This window comes from Phoenix dactylifera, chromosome 8 (assembly GCF_009389715.1).
Source record: "Phoenix dactylifera cultivar Barhee BC4 chromosome 8, palm_55x_up_171113_PBpolish2nd_filt_p, whole genome shotgun sequence".
NCBI classification, from domain to species: Eukaryota; Viridiplantae; Streptophyta; class Magnoliopsida; order Arecales; family Arecaceae; genus Phoenix; species Phoenix dactylifera.
This window is the reverse complement of record NC_052399.1, coordinates 25966534-25987673: the sequence shown is the minus strand read 5'-3', so window position 1 is coordinate 25987673 and position 21140 is coordinate 25966534. Positions and strand designations below refer to the sequence as shown.

At 37.8% G+C, this 21140-nt stretch overlaps 1 protein-coding gene across 1 annotated transcript; it reads left to right on the top strand.

The window, feature by feature from the left end:
- The first annotated feature begins 11081 nt into the window (after window positions 1–11081).
- Window positions 11082–19501, top strand: LOC120111657 (E3 ubiquitin ligase BIG BROTHER-related-like). Its single transcript, XM_039129375.1, has 7 exons — window positions 11082–11428; window positions 11533–11818; window positions 11904–11944; window positions 15251–15292; window positions 15382–15503; window positions 15593–15701; window positions 19239–19501. The coding sequence occupies exons 1-7, from the start codon at window positions 11225–11227 to the stop codon at window positions 19290–19292; spliced, it is 858 nt and encodes a 285-aa protein (XP_038985303.1). The 5' UTR covers window positions 11082–11224; the 3' UTR covers window positions 19293–19501.
- Window positions 19502–21140: the final 1639 nt, after the last annotated feature.

Below are 21140 nucleotides of genomic sequence, written 5' to 3'. Positions count from 1 at the left end.
AAAGGTCTAATTGAATTCCATCCAGAATGCAGGTTTAGATGCTCATTTCAGCCTGACAAGATGTGACTTGGAGATTGGTTTAAGTATAATTGGCATGCACCAACATTTTGAATAAAGCAAAGTTCCTAAGATGTTATTAATTAAGGTTAGCTCATCAATTAGCCAAAAAATACTTGTATGATATTTGTAAGACATGTACAAAAGATCACCCTAGCTCACAAATATCATTCCTTGTGATTGTATGCTTCATGAATTCTTATAAAGAAGTTATCATTTTGATAAGAAGTAAATGTTCCTTTGGTTGTCCCAAAAAATATATGCTATCTCGTTGAATTATAACAATAAAACCTATATATCTAAAATAAATATTGAGAAATGTTAAACGAACATGTCTTATATAACTATGAACTAGTACGATTCCAAAGATATAAATATAATTTTGGGTCTAGGTCATTGAACATATATATTTTCTAAGATCAATCACCTATTAGTCTAAGATTACCTACGAGTCCAAATAACTTATTTGGTAATCCATGAGAATCTAAGATTAATCACCATATAATACCAAATTACGCCTTATATATTCCATAAAAATATATTTATTAATCATATAAAATATATTATAATATCTTTATTAATCGTAGGATCATCGTGGTCCAACTAAATACAGTGATATCATCACCTCTACCCATATCACTCTTAATCTTGGAATGATCACCCTATACCAAACGCCTCCATAAAGTTTGAACTGAATAGTTTTTTCCAATAATAGTATCTACTCAATACTTAGTCTTTTTCTATGCTTGATCCAACATGGACTAGTATCCCGTTTCTACCTAACCCAATCCCTACCATAAATCAGACCTGACCCAATAGCACTCGTAATTGTTCTTCTAATAAATATTTCATTCAGAATAATTGGTTGACACCTGTCACTCAAAGCATCAGTTTTAGCTTCAACATAAAGGGGTTTGGAAACCAATATCTCTTAAATCCAATATCCAGTGGTTTTAAATGTAGCAATATTCAGGACTATCTCTATTAGCGTGTAGTGAATATGTGAAGTATCTTCACTTTGTTGAGTAATAAGTCACTTGAAATCTCCATTCAACCTCACAAAACAAGGCAATAGATATTCGTATGAAACCTGAAAGACAATTCTTGAAGAAACTAAAAGACACATCATGTAAACTTTATTAGCTTAATTATACATTCATGCAATTAATACTTCTTAAGAATAATTCATTTAATTCGTGTTTACTTTCCAACATCATAGTGGACTCATTTGACATAAATGACCTAAAATCTTAATTTTAGATCTAGCAATCATGTAACAGGATCTCCTAATCCAAATTGAAATATATACAGAAATTTAAGATTTTCTTTGATGTTTCTAACTTGAACATGTGTGTGTAAAGTAAGAGTATCGTGCATGTAAATCTTGGGTATGTACGTCTATACCAAACCAAACTTTGGTCAAAATGTTTATGGGATCTTCCTCAAACTTCGATATACTTGACTGCAAAATTAGATCATGGACACGGTTAAGGTCCAGCTCAATTAATTTATCTTCTTGTTGGGTGCAAGGTGTCCAGGTACCCTTGATGGTTGAACTACAACAGATTCTACTAAATAGGACTCCAATTTAACACTTCCTTCAAGTTGAGAAACTAAAGCTAAGCTACCGGTGGTAATTACATGTTTCTTTGGAAATTCCTTGGCATAAATACTTCAATTAATGACCTAACTGAAAAATTCAGCTTTAGATTAATTCTAATTTTTAGTTAATTTTATGGCATATGTAATTGGTATATATTCATTAGTGGTACATAATATGCAGAATATATGATGAATGTATTGAAGTATAAATGAAATGAGCAATTTATCAAATAGATAAAATTTTCCTTAAGAGTAGTGTCCAAAATTTCCTCGCAAACCAACTAAACAAAATTTCTTATAGTGCGACATACTTCTACTTAGAAACTACACTAGACCACCCGATCGAATACATGAAGGTCAAGTCATCTTAGTAATTTCTGTATGATACTAGCTGCGACCCATTTCATAAACTTTGAATGGTCTAAGTCTCGGCTCATGTTAAAGTTGTTAAGTGCTCTCTTCAACCATTTCAGTCTAACCATGTAACACATTTTGCCGATGTTTAATTCAAACATTCATACAATAGTGAAAAGATAGGGAAATTCCTCATTGCATGGGTCCAGTCGATATATTCTTCATTCCAATGTTTGGACTTGAGACTCGGCTAAGATTTGAAGGACCAAAGATTCATGTTACAATCTATATAAACCCCCCTCTGCTTGAGGTTCTTCACAGCACCAAAGCCACATTAGATAGAAGAGATACATTCTAGCCAATTAAGACGAAAAAACCCACACTTCCTTTGTAAGCGTATAGAAACATTGGAAGAAATGAGTGCGTGGAGAGGACAAATGCTTGGATTCATGTTACTATTCTTGTTGGTTGCCACCCCACATCCTTTTTCTACAGCTGCGAGGCCATCAGCACGGCAAATGTGGCTTGCTGAGAGAAGTTTGGCATTGGAGTCCCTCACAAAAGGTCTAGTACCACCATCAGGTCCCTCGGGTTGCACTAGTTCGAATAAGAACACTGGCCCTTGCCCAAGCCCTCCAGCATAATTGGATTCTCTATGATGATAAGGACTACTGCAAATGCTTAGAAGCTCTATATTGCTTGTAGCTAGAGTGATGTTTGCTGTTTACCTCTTGTTAGAACCCAAGTAGGGTTCGAGTTCATATTTGGATGGTTCCCAAAAACCTCTAATAATTTTTCTTTTTTTTCGAAAGTAAATGCGCTTGTCTTTGGATTTCAAATACCTGTAATGCAAAGTTCCCAGTTTTTTATGTACGTTATTTATAATGAATACAGTGTAAGCGCGTGAGTTCTTATTTATTACGTTGGTTGTTTTTGTTTATGTATGCATGCGCATGAGACGGGGTAATTTATGACACTGATATTCCAATAACTATAGTATTTCTACAATGACATAAAATTTTCTTGAAGAAAAAAACATAGTGATATACGAGTGACACAGGAAGCAAGCCTCAAAATTTGAAAGAAAGGATGGCTAGCTATAGCTAATAGGTTGAAGGTCATGGAAGTGCTGATCGACAACCCATATTTTGTGAAGAAACTTTGCTAAAAATTAACCAGTTAAATCTAACTAGTTATTTTATCTCATGAATTTTTATATATCTTGTGTTCCCATCACCCTTTTGGATGGTCGACTCAACACGATACGAGGCTTTTTCTGGAGAGAAACAAGTGGTTTCATACGGACAAGACCGTCTGGAAGTTTAGGATTCAGGGTTTAGGAAAACAATTTCTCTAAGAGATAAAAAAACAGCTACCAAAATGTAACTTCAATGGGTATATGGATTGAGTGGAATGTTTCAGGAGCCCTCAATGCCACGCAACTTAGAAGTTTATGCAAGAGTAACATAAATAAAATATACATTAAAGGAAAATACAAAACCCCTCGTGCACGATAAAGTGTGGCCGGCGGTTGGAGTCATGCATGCTGATCCGATCGAGGAAGGATGCATGCATGATGTTGAGAGGGAGCGGAGTGTCACGTAGTAGAATAGCTTAGCATGAGGAAAAAAAAAACATAATATATATTGATAAGAAAAAAAATTTAGCATTAGATAGAGAGAAAGAAAAGACAATGTATATCTTATTTACATGCATGTCTCAGGCATCTATCCATTGGAATGCCTTAAACTTGTCATGCGTCCATTTTCGAATGAGATAGGCATGTGCACGTCAATGTTTGGAATGCAGCCTGTACCAGCCTAATGCCTTAAACTTGCCCTTGTGGCTCCAGGACAAGAGATATTGATCAACTCTTTTTTCTTCTTTTTTTTTTTTGTCAAAAATAGAAGAAGCGAGAAGAGAACCTCACCCGCGCAGCAGCCCCAACTGGACCTCCCTTCCACCAAAAAATGTTCGATACAGATCGCAAATTTTCGCGTACCTTCTTTGATTCGTGGGCTCCTCCCACTGGAATCAACACCCATGTATGAGTACGTCACCCAGTGCCATTTCGGTACTAGCGGTTTAGTAGCAAATGATGAGAACAAAGATCGGGGATGCGTGCCATAGTAGGTCCGCATCTGTTTCCTCTCCTCAGGCCGTTGCTTTCCAAGCCTAGGACGTAGGTCCCACTTCTCCCTTATCATTTTTCTCTCCATTTTGAGTGCGGCCAGGTGCAGATGGGGGTTGCTCTCAAAGATAGCCTTCCACATCTCATGGTTCCACATTTGAAAGTAGGGGAAATAGTGTATATTGAGAAAAAAATTAATTAAAAAAATATTCTAGCTACGGTGAGCGGTAATGTGGCCTTATAGATTGAGCATATATTCAGAAAAACAAAGGAAGCCGCGGATTGGCCAATCACTTTGGAGGCATCTTGTGGGTTGGAGAAGGAAGCTGTTTAGAGTGCGTCGGAATTTTTTATTTTCTGACTTTATTGAATGTATTCGTGCCAGATATGTATGAATCATCCGTCTTAACAAAAAATAAAAAAAATAAAAAAATGTCCTTTCTGTTACTGCACATATGGCATTCAGGCTAGGTGCCTGCATTCATCAGCGAACAGGTTTGATGCGCCTCCTGTGTTAGAGACAAATGGTACTGGATGCCGCAATCCATTTTTTTTTTGAAAACTCTCAAAATTTTTTTGCTAATTTGTTTTAAGCAAATCAATGATTTTTGATGGCAAACAAAAAGAGTTGACCGAGAAAAAAAAACGTTCCAAAAAAATAGGGCATATTTATAGAGAACGGATGAAATCTTTTAGAAAAAATTTCATGATTTGTTATCTTTCGGGTGAGGCGGATAATGGAGGAAGGGATAATTACTTTTTCCCCTTTCTCGTACATTTCTTCCTAGAAAAATGAAAAGAGAAAATACAAAGAGAATATTGCTGTTGCAGATGATGAAAAAAATAGAAATCGATTTTTTAAAAAAATAATATTTGGAAAAAAAAAATCAATCCGGTGGAGGCAAATAGATAAGATGGCGGAGATTGTAAAAGAAAAATACCAAGGGATAAATGTTTTCCCCCTCAATTCTGCTATGTATGAAGTCTGGATGGCGAGCAGCGGCCTCGGATCCTTTCCCTTTGTCCACTTCTCTTCGAGCATAGGTTACAGGGAGAGAGAATTGAGGCTCATTAGAACCAGAAGAGAGATACAGATGATGTATTCAAGGATTCTTGCCTCTATAGAAACTCAGTGACAATATTTACCGGTCCTCACCTAAAATATTCAATTAATTATGGTCAATCAACCACTAATAATATTTATTAATCAATAACTTACCAACTCTATAATTTTAGAGTTTTAATATTCAAATTACCCATAATTTTTCTATCCTTCTTTAATCAAATATAAGAGGAATAAGCCATCAAATGTTTAATCAAATAGCATTCTTTTTGCTCTTGTTGTAGTAGTTGTTGTTGTTATGGTCAGACAAATGAATCATTCATGAGGCAACTTTAGATTAAGTAGGGTAGACCGATGGCAAAACTGGCACATGCATGATGAGACCTTGACCTTGGCATGTTGTGACATACTTTAGATTTGGATCACAAATTGGTAGCTTCTTGCTCGGATAATGGCATTCTAAGTTGCTCAAAAAGAAACGCATAGTAATGTCCTTAAGTCACTTGATCATGAATCCTGTAAGATCGTCCTTAACTGAAGACTGGTCATGCAAAGACCTGAAATGGTTTGGTTTTGGCCCAAATTTTACTTGACCAAGATCCAAGACTAGAAGCTTTGAACTAATTATTATTTGCTCCAATCATTGGGTACTTTTCATGATACATACTTGATCTTACACATCTTGGCTATGTTGGACTTGTACTGGAATCATAATGTCACCCCTTTTTAACATTTTATGACATATTCTAGTTAGAGAGTTGCTTCCTAGCATCCCTTCATTTCATGCTAAGAGCACTAGTCTCTCATGGCAGTCAAGAATTTGGATGATGCATCACAGTCACATTGATGATAGGTGGGCTGACCTCATGGACCATCCCACGTATGGATTGGGGGTGTATCTTTCATGCAAAATATGGATTTGTTTTCTTTCATGCAAATTCACCGTTAGATCACCCACCACATAAATCTCAAAGCGCTTCAAACTCTAGTCACTCATCTGCCTACACCGGTTTCAAAATGACTAGCGAATGATCCAATGGTGGATTCGTGCGAAAGATACACCGCCAACAGGGATGAGAGAAGTATTTTTTTTTCTATTAAGGGGCATTTTCTTTAGTTGTTGCTACCAAAAACTAAAATGCCTTTGGCAATTCTTTGTTTCTCCCTGTTAATTCCTTGTAGATAATGGTCAAAAACATTTTTACTTCTATGGTTACGTCTTTGCTCATTAATAGAAAGGAGAAAAGATTTAAGCCATGCAATTAAAATAGGTTAGGTTTCCAGTTAGTTCTTACCCCAAAATACTCTCTTTTCTTTTATTTGGATGGAGAAGGCACTTTGCCCGAAAATTGGGTATGTCGTGCATGCATTAAAAAGTCCTTTTTCGTCCTAAGGAGGAGGGAGTAGGGGGCAAAGAGTCAAGGTAGGTATCACATGCAGGAAGTATCCTTTTTGTTTCTAAATAATTGGGACTTTAATTTTTAATTAAAACTATATATCAATAGGAATAATGTATACTTTTCAAGGAAAATTAAGAATGTGAATTTATGTCTGGCAATTTTATTTTAATTTATTGAGAAAGAAGAATTAGACTATAAAATTCCTCTAGCTTTTTCTTTCTTTTGCTAAGAAACCAAGTCTTTTAATTGATTTTCTTTGAGACAAGAATTGAGCAAAGTCCCATCTGAGTTTATTAGAAAAAAAAGAAGTCAAGCTTAGCATAGTGTTATAGTCCCACATAAACTAATAAAAAGAGTGCCACATAGATTTTTACTAGTCTAGGCCGGTCCTTATCCTAACTGTTTAAACTTTTGGGCTAAGTTTGTGATAGCTGTTATCGAAGTAGTCTTATTGTATGTCACAACTTTTATTAGTTATGTGGATCCCTACTGAGGGATACTTGGATCTAAAAAGATCCAATAGGGTTGAGTAAGACCTAAGCTATAGATGGGTCTTCCCCACTCTCAAGGAGGAGCCACCCGTGATGAAGGTGTCAAAAGATTAGGTGGGGGAGATTGTTATAGTCCTACATTAACTAATAAAGGGGATGCCACATGGGTTTATTAACTTGGGCCAGTCCTCCTCCTAACAGCTTAGGCTTTTGGGTTGTAAGTCCATGATGCTAGGCTAACCAACCAATACAAAGTATAACAAAGTTAAAGGATGGTTGAGTTAAAAGAGATAATACAGACTTAATACTTTAACTAAGAAAGGGACATTGTCCCAAATCTCTGCTATTTAGTGGCACTTATTTTGACCGTCTTGAGCATTTTCTCTCCAAACAAGTCCTCTAATTTATCGAGAAAATGAGAAGTATAACTAAAAATTGATGGCCAAAATTTTTCTCTTCTTACACAATAACTAGTATACATTATAGAAATCTATATAAGTTCATTCACAAGAACTTGTGCGTATGCAAAACTCAAACCAGGTTGGGCTACACTTTTAGAATCACTACTTAATTGTCTAATCTTAACCTATATTTAAGCTAATATATGTTCTATGCCAAGCTTTCTACAATGATCCAAAAATAACTTGGCAAGCATATGCCATAACTTTGGCCGAATAAGACATGATTTGTCCTACCTTAGTAGCACTCTTCCTCATGAATGTATAAGATGGAAGGGATATATAGTAAGGGCAGTTGAAGCAAGAAGCATAATCTCAATCCATAAAAAGAAATATGTAGCATTTCTCATTTCTTCACTAATTATTCCATTATGAACAGATTGAACTATATTGCTACATATATAGCGACTCTTTATGTATGACCTATATAAATAAATTAAAATATTTAAAAATATCAAATACTTAAAAGGACTCTAGGGTTACTTCTTAAAAACTTTAAAATATAAAATTATGGACACTTTACTAATTTATACGTGTTTCTGATTATACTTAGAGTTGTCATTTAGCTAGATCAGTTGGTCCAGATCCTATTTGAAGTTGATCCTGACCCGACCCAAACTTATATACCTACGAACTAGTACAAGTCCAAAGATATAAATATAATCTTGGGACACAATCTGGTTGTGTCTAAAGCTCTTAAACAAAGGCTTGACTCTAAATTTTTAAGATGTCAAACTTTAAATATATACTAATTTATTCATCAGCATGTTAGGATCTAGTTGGGAGAAAAACTATGTTTGGCAATTAGAGTGACCTTGCTACTTTTAAAAAGAAGCATAGCCGATTATACATTTGTGTGTGTATATATATCTCACTTTCTCTTTCTCTATCATTTTGTTTTTAAAAATACGCGGACTCTAGATTTTCTAATTCATTCTATCCCAAGCTTGCAATGAACAAACACTTCTATCCGCATCTAAAATTTTTCTAGTAAAAAAAAAAGTTCAATGGCATTTTGCATTACTATCACACATAGCATATGCAACACGTGACATACACCACATATACACAGCTCTGCCAAAAGTAACAATCTCAAACTAGAACATCCGAGCCTGCAAAAATCTTAAAACATCAACTAGAGCCCGAGATACATGGTCCAAATATGCTTAAATTTGTTCCATGTGCAAACCACCCATTGCATCACAGCCATCCATATTATCTCGATTATGTACATCGTGTACGAACAAACATCCTCTGGTGCACACACTAAAGGAGATCGTATGGAGCAATCTTCATATTTTGCCACAAATCTTATTGTTAAAGTGGAAACTAAAGAGTCAAAGTGGGATAGAACTTCTCCTACTGACGGAGTCCATTCATCCCTTGACTTAAAAAATTAAAAAAAAATACGTGAAGCATCATCCATTAGGTCGTCTGCCTTTATCCCTTCTTTTTTCTTATAAAGTCGTCTTTTTCTCTCCATTTATCCATGCAGCCTTCTCCTCCTCAAGTTCTTTTCTCCTTCAAATCTTCTTTCTCATGAAGGCATATGTCCCATGCGTGTATCAAGTGGCCATAAACCGTGTACTAGCAAATACTATATTCTAAAAACTATGTATCGATTTGCTTGGAAGTATGTATTGTATCGTTGTTGGATATGTATCAAAGAAGTTTAAAATATACATTAAAAATTTGTTGAGTCTGTATCACCTGAATATATATTGTGTATAGTGAGCACGATATTTTGAAAAGTGTATATCAATTTGCCTGGATATACATCAATTTTCTTAAATATATCTATTAAGTCACTATTGGGTATATATCAAGGTAGTACGTATTAGAAACCCATTGAGTATGTATCATAAAAACATGTATTGTGTACTTGTTAATATGATGTTTTAGAAACTTTACATCGATTTGCCTAGATATATATCAATTTGCTTGAAGGTATGTATTGTGTTATTGTTGAGTATGGTCAAAGAAGCTAGAGTATATATTAAAAATTCATCGAGTGTGTATCACCTAGACATATATTATGTATTAGTAAACATGACTTTTTGAAAACTATAGACATATATTATGTATTGGTAAACATGACTTTTTGAAAACTATGTATTAATTTATTTGGATGTGTATTAATTTGCCTGAAGGTATATATTGGGTCACTGCTGCATCTCAAAGGTAGAGTCTTTTTAGGTATGAAGACTGGCTCCAGTTCAGTACTTATCAACATTCTCTTCTTTAACTTTGGATGAATTTCTTCAACTTAATTCAAGAATGATCTTCTTTTAATATGAGACACTCTAAAGCAGTTTTAATTTGTTATATTGCTTATTATATATGGCTAGCAAGAAATGAACGTATTTTTTAAGATTTTGGACAAAGTGCTTCATTAATTTTGCTAAAAGCTTCCACACAAGCTCATGAATTTCCTCTAGAATACTACTTCAAAAGGTCCGTTGATAGTAGGGGCAATTTGTGTCTCTTCTCAGACAATTTCTGCATCGTAAAAGATATTTTATGTTACTTGAAAGCTACCACCCCTTATTTTCTTAATGTCAACTTTGATAGCAGTGTGTAGGAGAGAAGTACTTTTGGTGGAGCAGTATTTCTCATTAGAGGTGCTAGTGATGTTTTAGTGACTGTGATGGAGTTAAGATCTATGATACAACTATTCCAATAGCGGAATTGTGTGTGGCATGGGGAAGATTGAATTTTATTGTTCCAACATTGAGAGCGACCAATGCTTTCTTGAATTAAGATTCTTTAACAGTTATTAGATAGCTTTCAAATTCACCACTTGCTAAATCTAGTCTTCATTCTATTCTTCAGAATTGCTAGCATTTGTTGCATACATTAATCTCTTTTGAGATTTCTCACATATTCAAAAAAACTAATATTGTTGCCGATTGAATAGCATCTTATATGGCCAATCATAAGATCAACATAATAGGATATTACGACAAATCTTCCTGAATTGTTGTTAAATATTTTGTTTGCCGATTTTCATATATATATATATTTATACTTATTTGGTTTAATTTATCCGATTTATTAAAAAAAAAAGAAGCTTAAAGCATATATTAGAAATATGCCAAGTGTATACTATTTTTTTGTACCGGTAAATATAGTCCATAGCCATTGGAGAGAAAGAGGTTCTTAATTTTGGTGGAGGAGAAAAAGACTTAGAGAGGGGTAGGATGGCTCCGTGGATGAATGGAGAAATAAGAGAAGCCTGGTGACGAGAAAAAATGAATATATATATATATATATTAAGTCATGGGATGGATGGTAGAGGAGTCCGTTTGCTTTGATTTTTTTGGTTTTCACCTTAAAATAAAACCAGACCGATCTACTTTTGTGCGTGCGCAGGGTACTTCACCTTCGTGATGCACCAACCCCTCCACCTACGACAGGCCCCACACGAATCCAGTATTCCCCTCAAACTCCTTTCTTAAACTGCTCCACTTCTTAATAACGTTAAACCTCCCACTCCTATTCTTCTCCGCAACGGCTTAATTAGAATTAGAACTCGAATTCAGAAGTCCGGTATAAAATTGCCACAAAGCCTCGTAGTATTGCACTTCCAGTTTTCCATTTAAAGTCGGGTTTAAATCGCATATCTTTTCCGTATCCCCCCTTTTTCTCTCTCTCGCGTTCGCTCCCCGATGGAGAACGCGAAGGAGAGCGGCACCGGAGACAAGATTGCCGACGAAAACCATAGCCCGAAAACCCCAACACCGGCGGATGCCGAGGCCGAGCCCGCTGCAGGGTTGGCGCCACCGCCTCCGCGGCCGCCCGCCCGGACGCCCTTCACCGGCCTCAGCCAGGTCGACGCCGACCTCGCCCTCGCCCGTGCGCTTCAAGAACAAGTGAGCCCCCTTGACCCTCTCCCTCCCCCTATCGTTGGATCTTTGCTTTAGGGATTCGCGCTAGGTTTTCTGAGGTTCTTGGGTTTGGGGAATTCTTCGTCCAGGAGCGGGCGTACATGATGCTGCGGATGAACGGCGGAGAGGGCAGCGATTACGAGAGCTCCGACGGTGCGAGCGACGAGAACGATGACGGCGACGATCCAGACCACCGTATCCAGGAGGCGGGGAGCGCCGAGGGGAGCGATTACGGCGAGGACGCATTCGATGCCAACGACCGGTCTATCGATTCTGCCGAATTTGAGAGTGATGAGGCCTTCGCGAGGGCATTGCAGGACGCTGAGGAGCGAGAGGTGGCCGTCCGGTTGATGGCCCTTGCCGGATTGAACGACTGTGAGAAAATCTTTCATATTTTCTTTCTTACTGTCATCTATTATAGTGTTGGATCTTGAATTGATCTGAAATTTGTTATTTTTAGGGGGTGTGGAGAATCACGGGGACCATGGCAATCACTCTCAGGTGAGAGATCGGTAAATTTTTGTTTGTGATTGCTTCAGTTACTGAAGACCGCTGTATTCACTGATCCACCAAGAACTACAAAGTTGTTAGAAGTACGAAATTTAGGTTTTTTATCAGTTCATAATGAGAAACGGCTCTTGAATCATTTCGATCTATTTTATTACAAAGCTTAGCATTTTCATTAGTCATGGATGGACGATCTCTGTTGGTCATCTTGTTTTTTGCATGTTTGAAGTAATTTATCAGGTACCTGGAGATGTATTTATCTATTAGAATTTAGAAAACTGGTGTTTGCCTATAATCATCCATGAGTAGTGTGAAAAACCAAAGAGAGAAGCATTACAAGTCATTAACTTTATGTTGCATTGAAGTATTTTGGATTGTATGTTGCATGTTTTGTTATATCTTATAGGTAACATTAGATTCACATCCTCTACTGGAACCTCAGTTTGCTTAGCTTCTAAGGTTAAACAGGAAGAAACACCTTATTATGTCAGGGTTTTAGACTACCTTTGCTTATGTAGAACTAAAGGGTATCACTAGAGTTATGTCATAAAATGAAAGGTGTTAGGTAACAAAAGTCAGCGAAGTACCTTTTAAGTTTTGATCTAAGTAACTTTTATATGAAGCTCACATGAATACTAGGTTGAATGGGGGTATACATGTGAGCTAACTATGCTTACGTTATGACATAACTAAGTGAGATATTGAAGGAAAGGTTATGAATGTTCTACCTGAAACCCTACTCCAAATCAAATAAGTATAAAATGGATAAAGCTGTCTTAGTTATGCAGGGGCGGATTTAAAAATAGAAGGGAGATATGTATACGATGGCAGCATTGATTTTATAAATGAGATTATTTTAAAGATCTAAAACTAGGGAATATAAACTGAAAGATATTTGGTGAAAGTTCAGTAGATAGGATCTACATAACTACGTGGGGGTTCTTGAATTCCAGGGCATTTGTAATTTTTGAGCATTGTAGAGAGCTCTTTGCTAGTGAGTGTAAAGGTTTGGGGCTGTTATCTTAATTTAAGGCATGTTTGGTTGAAGGGAGTTGGACTCTGAAATGGGAATTAGAATGAGTGACTCCCATTCCAACCATTTGGTTGGAGGGAATCCCATTTCCATTCCGATTCTAGGAGGAATGGGAATGCCACAATCTCTCAAATCCAATCCCTACTCTCCTATACTATTCAAATCCTATTCCGATTCCGATTCTGATTCTAATTCTGGTCACGAACCAAATGCATCGGAGAATATAACCATTCCGACTTTTGTTTCCATCCGTTCCGATTTCAATTCTGGTTGTGAACCAAACGTGCCCTTAGTGTAATGTAAGATAATAAGAGTGAGTGATTTGCTAAGAAATCAAACGTGTGGGAGAAGAGAGCCACTGCAGGAGAAACTTGATCAGTGAAAGGACCAAGAAAAACTTGACTACCTAAGGGCTGAAGTAAGTTTTTCCTTTTCTCTTCTTGATGGGGCAATGCAGCCAAATGATTTGTATTGTAGAATTAGGTTGAGCTTTGGGATTGCAAGAGAAATTTAAGTAAATTTTAGGATTTATTAACAAATTAGGTTTCCGGTGAGAGGGGTTAGAAGGATGTTACCTGTGATTTTATTTTGTTGACAATGATGCTTACAAATTTATAGTAATTCCATTGTTGCAGTGTTTTTGCCGCAGATGTAAGATCAGATTTTGTAACTTTTGCATCATCTGAGATTGAAGCATTCACATCAAATAGTTGTCTCATTTCAGGTCTTTATCATGACAAATTGAGAATATCTTTTAGAGGTTCTTAGCTGCAAGTGCATTATGCTGGATGTCCGAGAGTACTAGGTTGCATATGTTTCTACACTTTTAAAAAGTTAATTTGCAATGTTTTCTGGCTAAGAAAGTTGGGGAATGTGGACTATTCTACACTTGAAACAGATTAGTTTTAAATAGTAATGTTTAAAGTTTCACACAACATGGGGTGTGATGAAGGATTCTGAAATAAGGGAATCAAATGAATATTGATTTAGATTGAAATTCATTCCCCTTGTGTGGTAGTGAAAGGTGATAAATGGAAATTATGGAATGAACAGAATGATTAAACTAATATCTGTTATTTTCTTTCATTTTCTGGATGTATCTGTTATTTAAGTTCTTAGAATATCAGAGACATTTACAACCAATAATGAGACTCACTTTTAACCCACTTATTTGTGAGCCATTATTGTTTCAAACCTACTCTGATTATATGATTGTGCCATAACATGATTTTACAAAAGTCCAACTATTTCATCTTGCTTGATCAAATTGATAAGAACATCAACTACATTTCTTCTGCTGTAAATGGAAAATCAAATGCTAATGTTTAAACAAATTATTTAGCACAAAACTTCATTTTAAGTTTTGGATTGGTTACGTTAATTCTAAGGGTATAAGATTGTTTGTGATTGCTATTAGCATATGGAGAATAAGGTATATTTCAGATCTTGAACTTGAATCTACAGAAATCTGAGTGAATTCTCATTTTGGTTGAACCATAAGGAGAAGTTAGGGAAACCATGTATAAAATCTTATCCTTTTCATTAGAATCACAAGTATTGTTAAGTATAGTTGTTCTTGCATAATCCAAATGTCTTATTCCCCAACTAGCATACAGCCTAGTCAAATTTAAACTCAAGAGAATATCCAATGCTGTTCACATGAAGTGAAAGATGTGGTTATCACCATGTTAAGCATAAGGAATTCTTACCTACTGAATAAAACTTACATTACTTGAAGAAACAAGCTATTGCGACATTACATTGCTTTATATGTCTAATTTTGATCTTGGCTTGGGTGATTTAATATTTATATAAAAAAATGTTTATTCTGGACAGCCACAATTGTCTTTAATGCTGTCACTATGTCCTTTCAGGACGCCTTACTTGGTGCACAAGATTGTACTACCCCTTGCTTCAAATGCTATCTATAAGAAACAATATCCTCTTCTGCAAAACAATGAATTATGAATTCCGCAACGTTTTTAACTATAATACGTTACTTGATGACTGAAACTACATTTCTGAGATTTTCTGATTGTTATCTATAAGAACATAAATGTAAATAATAACAGGGGGCCCTGTCACCTGTATGTAATAACAGGATTTGATACTAGCTACTTAAGATTCCTTTTGCAGGCAATTACTTATGAGTTTCAGAGAGTTTATAGTGTAATCAATACAAACTGTATTAATACCTTGTGATTTGGGTAGCCAAGACTTCAGATGTAAATTTTCAGCCCTTACCCTTTATCTTCTATCTATCTCAGGATGCTTGGGAAGAGGTTGATCCAGATGAATACTCTTATGAGGTAAGATAAATTTCATTACATGATGTTTCACATTTAAACTTCGAATCTTGCATATGAATTGGTCTTTTATAATGTTTTTGTTATATCAGGAACTAGTTGCATTGGGTGAGGTCGTTGGAACTGAGAGCAGAGGCCTATCTGCTGTCACAATTGCCTCTCTGCCTTCAGTCAACTACAAGGCAGGAAGCGTGCAAGATGGCAACACTGATCAGTATGCGCAGGCTCTTACAGACTTCTAGCATCCTTTATCATGAGGGTTGATAATATGTTGTAAATTTGATGATTATTTATATTTTTTAGGTGTGTTATTTGCCGACTGGAGTATGAGGATGGTGAATCCATAGTTGTGCTCTCATGCAAGCATGCATATCATTCTGAGTGTATATACAAGTGGCTTCAAATAAACAAGGTATGATATTGTTAATACAAGACAGTTATAATTGTACTTCCATATTTTCATGATTTTCTATATTTTCATTTGTTTGATTAAGATCACTGTACATTTTAGTTTTTCTTTTAATGACAAACTAGTTAACATGGGATGGAACATATGTTGGCACAGCTGTTGTTAAAGACTGATTAATATTGTTGTTATACTTCTCATTTGCTTAGTTTTGCCAGGTCTTGATACCACCCCTTATAATTTTACATTTTGCCAAAATTCATTCCATTTGTTGGTTGAAAGTGACTATTTTTTTCTAATATTCATTTTTGAATTAAGATTTTCATAGGATATTTAGTTTCCACCTTTAGGCCTAACAGTCACTATAATCATCTACCTTTGGAAAAGATTTACATGGATAAGTATTGTTCTTTGGAGTTATTTTATTAGCACTTAGTGTGCTTCTTAATTCTTTTTTATTAAAATTCAAACATTTATCAACATTTTTTGTTCGGAATAATATGATTTACTAGGTTACCATATATATGATATGCCTTGACCATTTGATATTTATTCAGTGCTAGTAATGTAACAATGTCTAAACAACTCGGGAAACAAAATTCTTGCTACCTAACCTTGTCCTTATGGAAAAAATGACTGGGTCCAGTTGTTTCTGATCTAATTGGTTATAATGTCGCATAAATGTTTGTTTGACTGGATAAGATGTGAAGAGTCATGGTTGTTTATATACATATTCTCGGTGGATATTGCATGTCTTAGTCATTCTACTAGGTTATGATGAAAATTCGATGGTTACTTGTAAGATATCTGCTTTTCCTTGGTTTTCACTAATGGATGCGACATTCTCAAGTTTTTCATTTCTGTCTTTGTTGGTTGTTTTAGCTGGATCATCTTTGCAATATATTTGTTATTGGTTGGCAAACCATTCGGAATACAATTGGAACCATGTTAAAGATTCAGGTTTGATCAGTTATTAGGGGATTCCATCAATACCTCATCAAATTTAGTTCACTGTAAATTGGTGTAGAGTCTCTGCATTACCATTCAAGAAATCCTAATTGGTGGACTCTTCCTTTGATCTTGTTTCCTTATGAATGTTCCTGTCTCCTTTCCCAGTCCCTAGATTCTTGGAAGTCCTCTTTTTTTCTTGACACACTGAATTTGTGAACCATCAGGCCTTGGAGGCCATCCGCATGAACCGGTTCCCAAGCCTTTGAAGTGGCATTTGTAAGTTTTTTTTTTTATTATTTTTTTAGAACGCTAACATAGTTTGACCACTTGCTAATCCCCTAACCATATTCTTTGCTCATTGCTTTTTGGATTTCAAACTCTTCACAATTATTGTCTTTGATCTAGACTAGCACTTATCTGTAGCTTTAGCTCTCTTGCAATGCTGCTTGGGAATTTGAATTTTTAAGATTTCCAGATGCCAACCCTTTGGGATATTTAAGCATGGCACAGCAGTCCTTAGAACCCGGAAATTGTATGCTATTTACATAGACTATATGTGTATCAACACATTTGCAACTTCTTCGTGGATTTTTGTTGTCATGGCAACAACTTTTAACTATTTCAAGTGCTAAACAATATTGTCTTAATGCATCTAGAAGTTTTAGTACCATGATGTAACCTTCTTTTCCCTTTTTCTTTTTGTTATATGACTTGAACTACATCATTTCTGACAAGCAGTACAATTGACCTTAGTAGATGGAAACTACCGTCTAGGGAAACGTACATGCATCAGAAACCCCCTGGAAACTTGAATTTGTACCCACTTCCTAAGAGCCACCTTGAAGTGTTTTTACTTTTTTGAACATCCACTTCCATTCTTGCTCCTGATTCTAGCAACTAAGGATGAAAAGTTCTACACAGGCTGTTGCATTAATATTGAATTCTTGTTGGAAACTTGCTCATGCACTTGCTTCTTGAGTACATCTTTTTTTTGTTCTGTTTTTTTCTCTTTTCTCTCCTTGAGAGATGTTGCTTCTTGGCACCTGACCCAAATATTCTCCCACTACTATTTTGTGTAATGAAACCACCTAGCAGATGGACAACTTACTTTGTCTCAAGTATGCTATCCCGGCCCGAACTGAGCGATACAAGGCGTATTGTACCGTACCGGTTCGTTACCAATACCCGGTATGGATGGCGTATTGGTATCTGATACGGATGGCATACCGACACTTGGTACGCCAAAAAAATTTCGTACCATACCATACGGACACTACGCTAGTGTGGCACTGGTATGGGGTCCGATACCGAGACGGCGATATTTTGTTTGTCCATGGTATGCCGAACCGGCCCGTATCGGCCGGTACGAACCGGTCCGGCCAGCTACCGGTACGCCAGAGCCGTGAAAACCGGTACAGGCCGGTTTCATGCCGGAGACGAAGAAGACGAAGAGAAAAAGAGAGAGCACGGGGAAGGGAGGGAGGGAGACCACCTGTGGCCGCCATCGGAGAGCCGCGGAGGGGCGTCGGAGGCCAGTGGGAGGCGGCGGAGCCCGGCGGGGGCGGGGGAACCCGCCGGGGCGCGGCGGAGGCCGCTGCCGTGTCCCCTGTTTCTTGGCCGCGGCCTCATCCTCCGCCGCGCCCCCGCGGTTTCCCCGCCCCCACCGGCCTCCGTCGCCCCTCCGCGGCTCTCCGATGGCGGCCACAGGTGGTCTCCCTCCCTCTCTCCCCCGCGCTCTCTCTCGTTCTCTTCTTCTTTCCCGGCTCCGGCGGGAAAGACTTCTCGGTTCGTACCGCCCGATTTTCTTACGAACCGAAACCGTACCGGTCCGGTAGGCAACCGGTGCGCCTACCGGATTCGGTATGGCGGACCTTGGATTTGTCTGTTATCAAATTTTGATTGGCAACTTAGTTTGTCTGTTATTAAATTTTGTTCTATCGGAAAATATATTTCTAAATGTTTTCATTGGAAACAAGTGTACCCCATGTGACCTTGCTCTGCCCAGTGCTTTATTTTCCACCTTCTCACCTGAAAATATTACCCAAAATGGTGTCAATTATCTCACAGCCACTATTTTGGCATTAACCTCTCCTGTTTGCTTCTCTGCAGCATTCCCTCTTAGTTATTGCCCCTTCAGTCAGCAGTCGATTAATTGTAATCCTTACCTGGTCTTTAACTTTTATTTGACCCAGGGAGAATTGAAGGACTTTGTTTTATGAATTAAAATTTGAGCTTTCCTTTTCAGTTCAAACGTATCATGAACCTGAATTACTAGTAGCAGATGGGCAGGATATCATGAACCTGAATTACTAGTACCAGATGAGCAGGGTTTCCACTTATGCCTAAATTTAGATCATGAGAAGATGTTTGCAGGATACATCTTCAAAACTTTGTGCAATCGGAGACATGTTAAGATGATTGGAATTGGGCAGGAAAGTCCATTAGAAATTGCACCAGTTTTTATCTGATACGATGCTGTATTTTCTATAACACTAACTATTTCAGATCAATCTTATATTCTGATTATTGTTTTTATTTTTTTCTCAGGGTTCAGATGAAACTGACCCATCACATCTTTTTGATTTGGTGCAGGTATGTCCAATCTGCAGCACTGAGGTTTCTACCTCTGGAAATAAGCAGGAATGACACCTGATAGAAGTTGCCATTGCCTTATTTGAATGCAATGAGAAGAAAGCTCCTCTGGCTATATTTGTCTCAAATATTGCATCCATCGATACTCACTCATAGTCAAATGGAGTTGTTAGATGCTGCAACTTAAATGCATAAATTGCTATATTATGCAATATACTCCAATCCATAAATTCATTACCACTCCAGAGTATTCTACTTTTCTACTCTGTCCTTGCGGAGTTTATTTGCCTCCCTCAACCCGGGCCCAGGTAGCAGGCTCCCAGATAATGTAAACTGTAGGTAGGTGTTTTTGTGCTATAGTTCGAATTACTTATCTAAAAAGGGAGTAGAGATATTTTCTGGAATCATGATCTGCTGAACTGGTCGGAACCTGTACTGTACCGGTACCAGCCTCCACCGGTACGGTAAAACGGTGGAATTTGGTTCCGACCCCAAAGAGGTCAAAACCAAACAGTTCCTTGCCCGTACCGGTGCGAATCGGTACGGCTCGCACTAGTACAAGCCTGGTACCGGTGCAAACCGCACTGGTTCCCACCGGTACTCGCGGGGAAGAAGGGGGGAAGAGAGGAGAAGAGAGGAGGAGAGAGGGGAAGAAGACCTCTCGCGCTACCGGGCCTCTTTCTTCCTCCCGAGCACCTTGCGGGGAACAAGAGCTCCTTTGCTTGTAGGAGAAGGGGGAAAGAGAGGAGAAGAGAGGAGGAGAGAGGGAAGAAAAGAGGAGCTCAGGAAGAAGAGGAGGAAGAAAAAGAGAGAGAGAGGCCGCGGGGAGCGCACGCCCGCGCGCGGGGACGCAGGCGCGAGTGGGGAAACGCGTCCCCGACTCGTGCCCGCACGCATTCCACGCGGTGGGAATCGTAGTCCACGCGCAGGGAACCACGCAGGCTCACCGTGCGGGGTAGCGAGCCCACGCGCTGCCCCGTGTAGGCGCTTTTAATGCGACATAGTGGCATTAAATGCTACCCTGCAGCATAACGCGACGCGCGCGTGTCCGCCCTTTTTTTTTTTAGAACCGGACCGGTACCGGTCTTCACCGGTACGTCGGTTCGGTCGGTTCCGCGTACCTTGTCTGGAACACTAACATTATTCAGATTTGCATTCCCAAATTATATGGATTATGTTAAACTGACATGTTTAGACAATTACTGGTATATTGTGCTCTCTGATAATCCTGAATTATGTCTACGAACTTCATATATAGTTATTCTTGAGCCTAGGAACCTATTTTACTGAGTGATTTCATTTGGTTGGGCGAGCTAATAGCAAACTCCGGACCCATCATAAGGATGTGCTTATTCTGATTGATGAGATGCTAGTTCTGGGCTTATTGTACGGTACAGAAATCCCTGGTTAAGACAAAGCACAGGCTACGGTTGAGCCTTACAAATTGTGGAGAACTGAGAGCGACCCACATCTTCTGCTATGCAGTTGAACCAAGTGGAAGGACTCCTGTTGGTCGAATAGTAAGTGGCGATTGCAATCAACCCAGGCCAATAGTAAGTGGCGATGGTAAGTGGAAGGATTCTTTTTTTCGAAATTGATTTTAAGACCTATGAGGAGTTCCATTGAGTAGAGGATAAATTTGAGTTTGCTAACGCATTTCCTTTCAGCTCTGCACATGATAACTGTTATCATCTGCATATTGGATACAGTTGATAGCACCTGTTTTCTCCATTGCTCCGATACCAACGATTCGTTTACTGTGTGAAGCCAATTTCAGCATTCTTTCTAGGATGTCGATCACAGGAATGAAGAGCATGAGGGATGGAAGGGTCCCCTTGTTTGAGACCCTTCCTTACTAGAAGCCAGTTTGTGGGTTCGCCATTGATCATTAAAGCAAGCTTG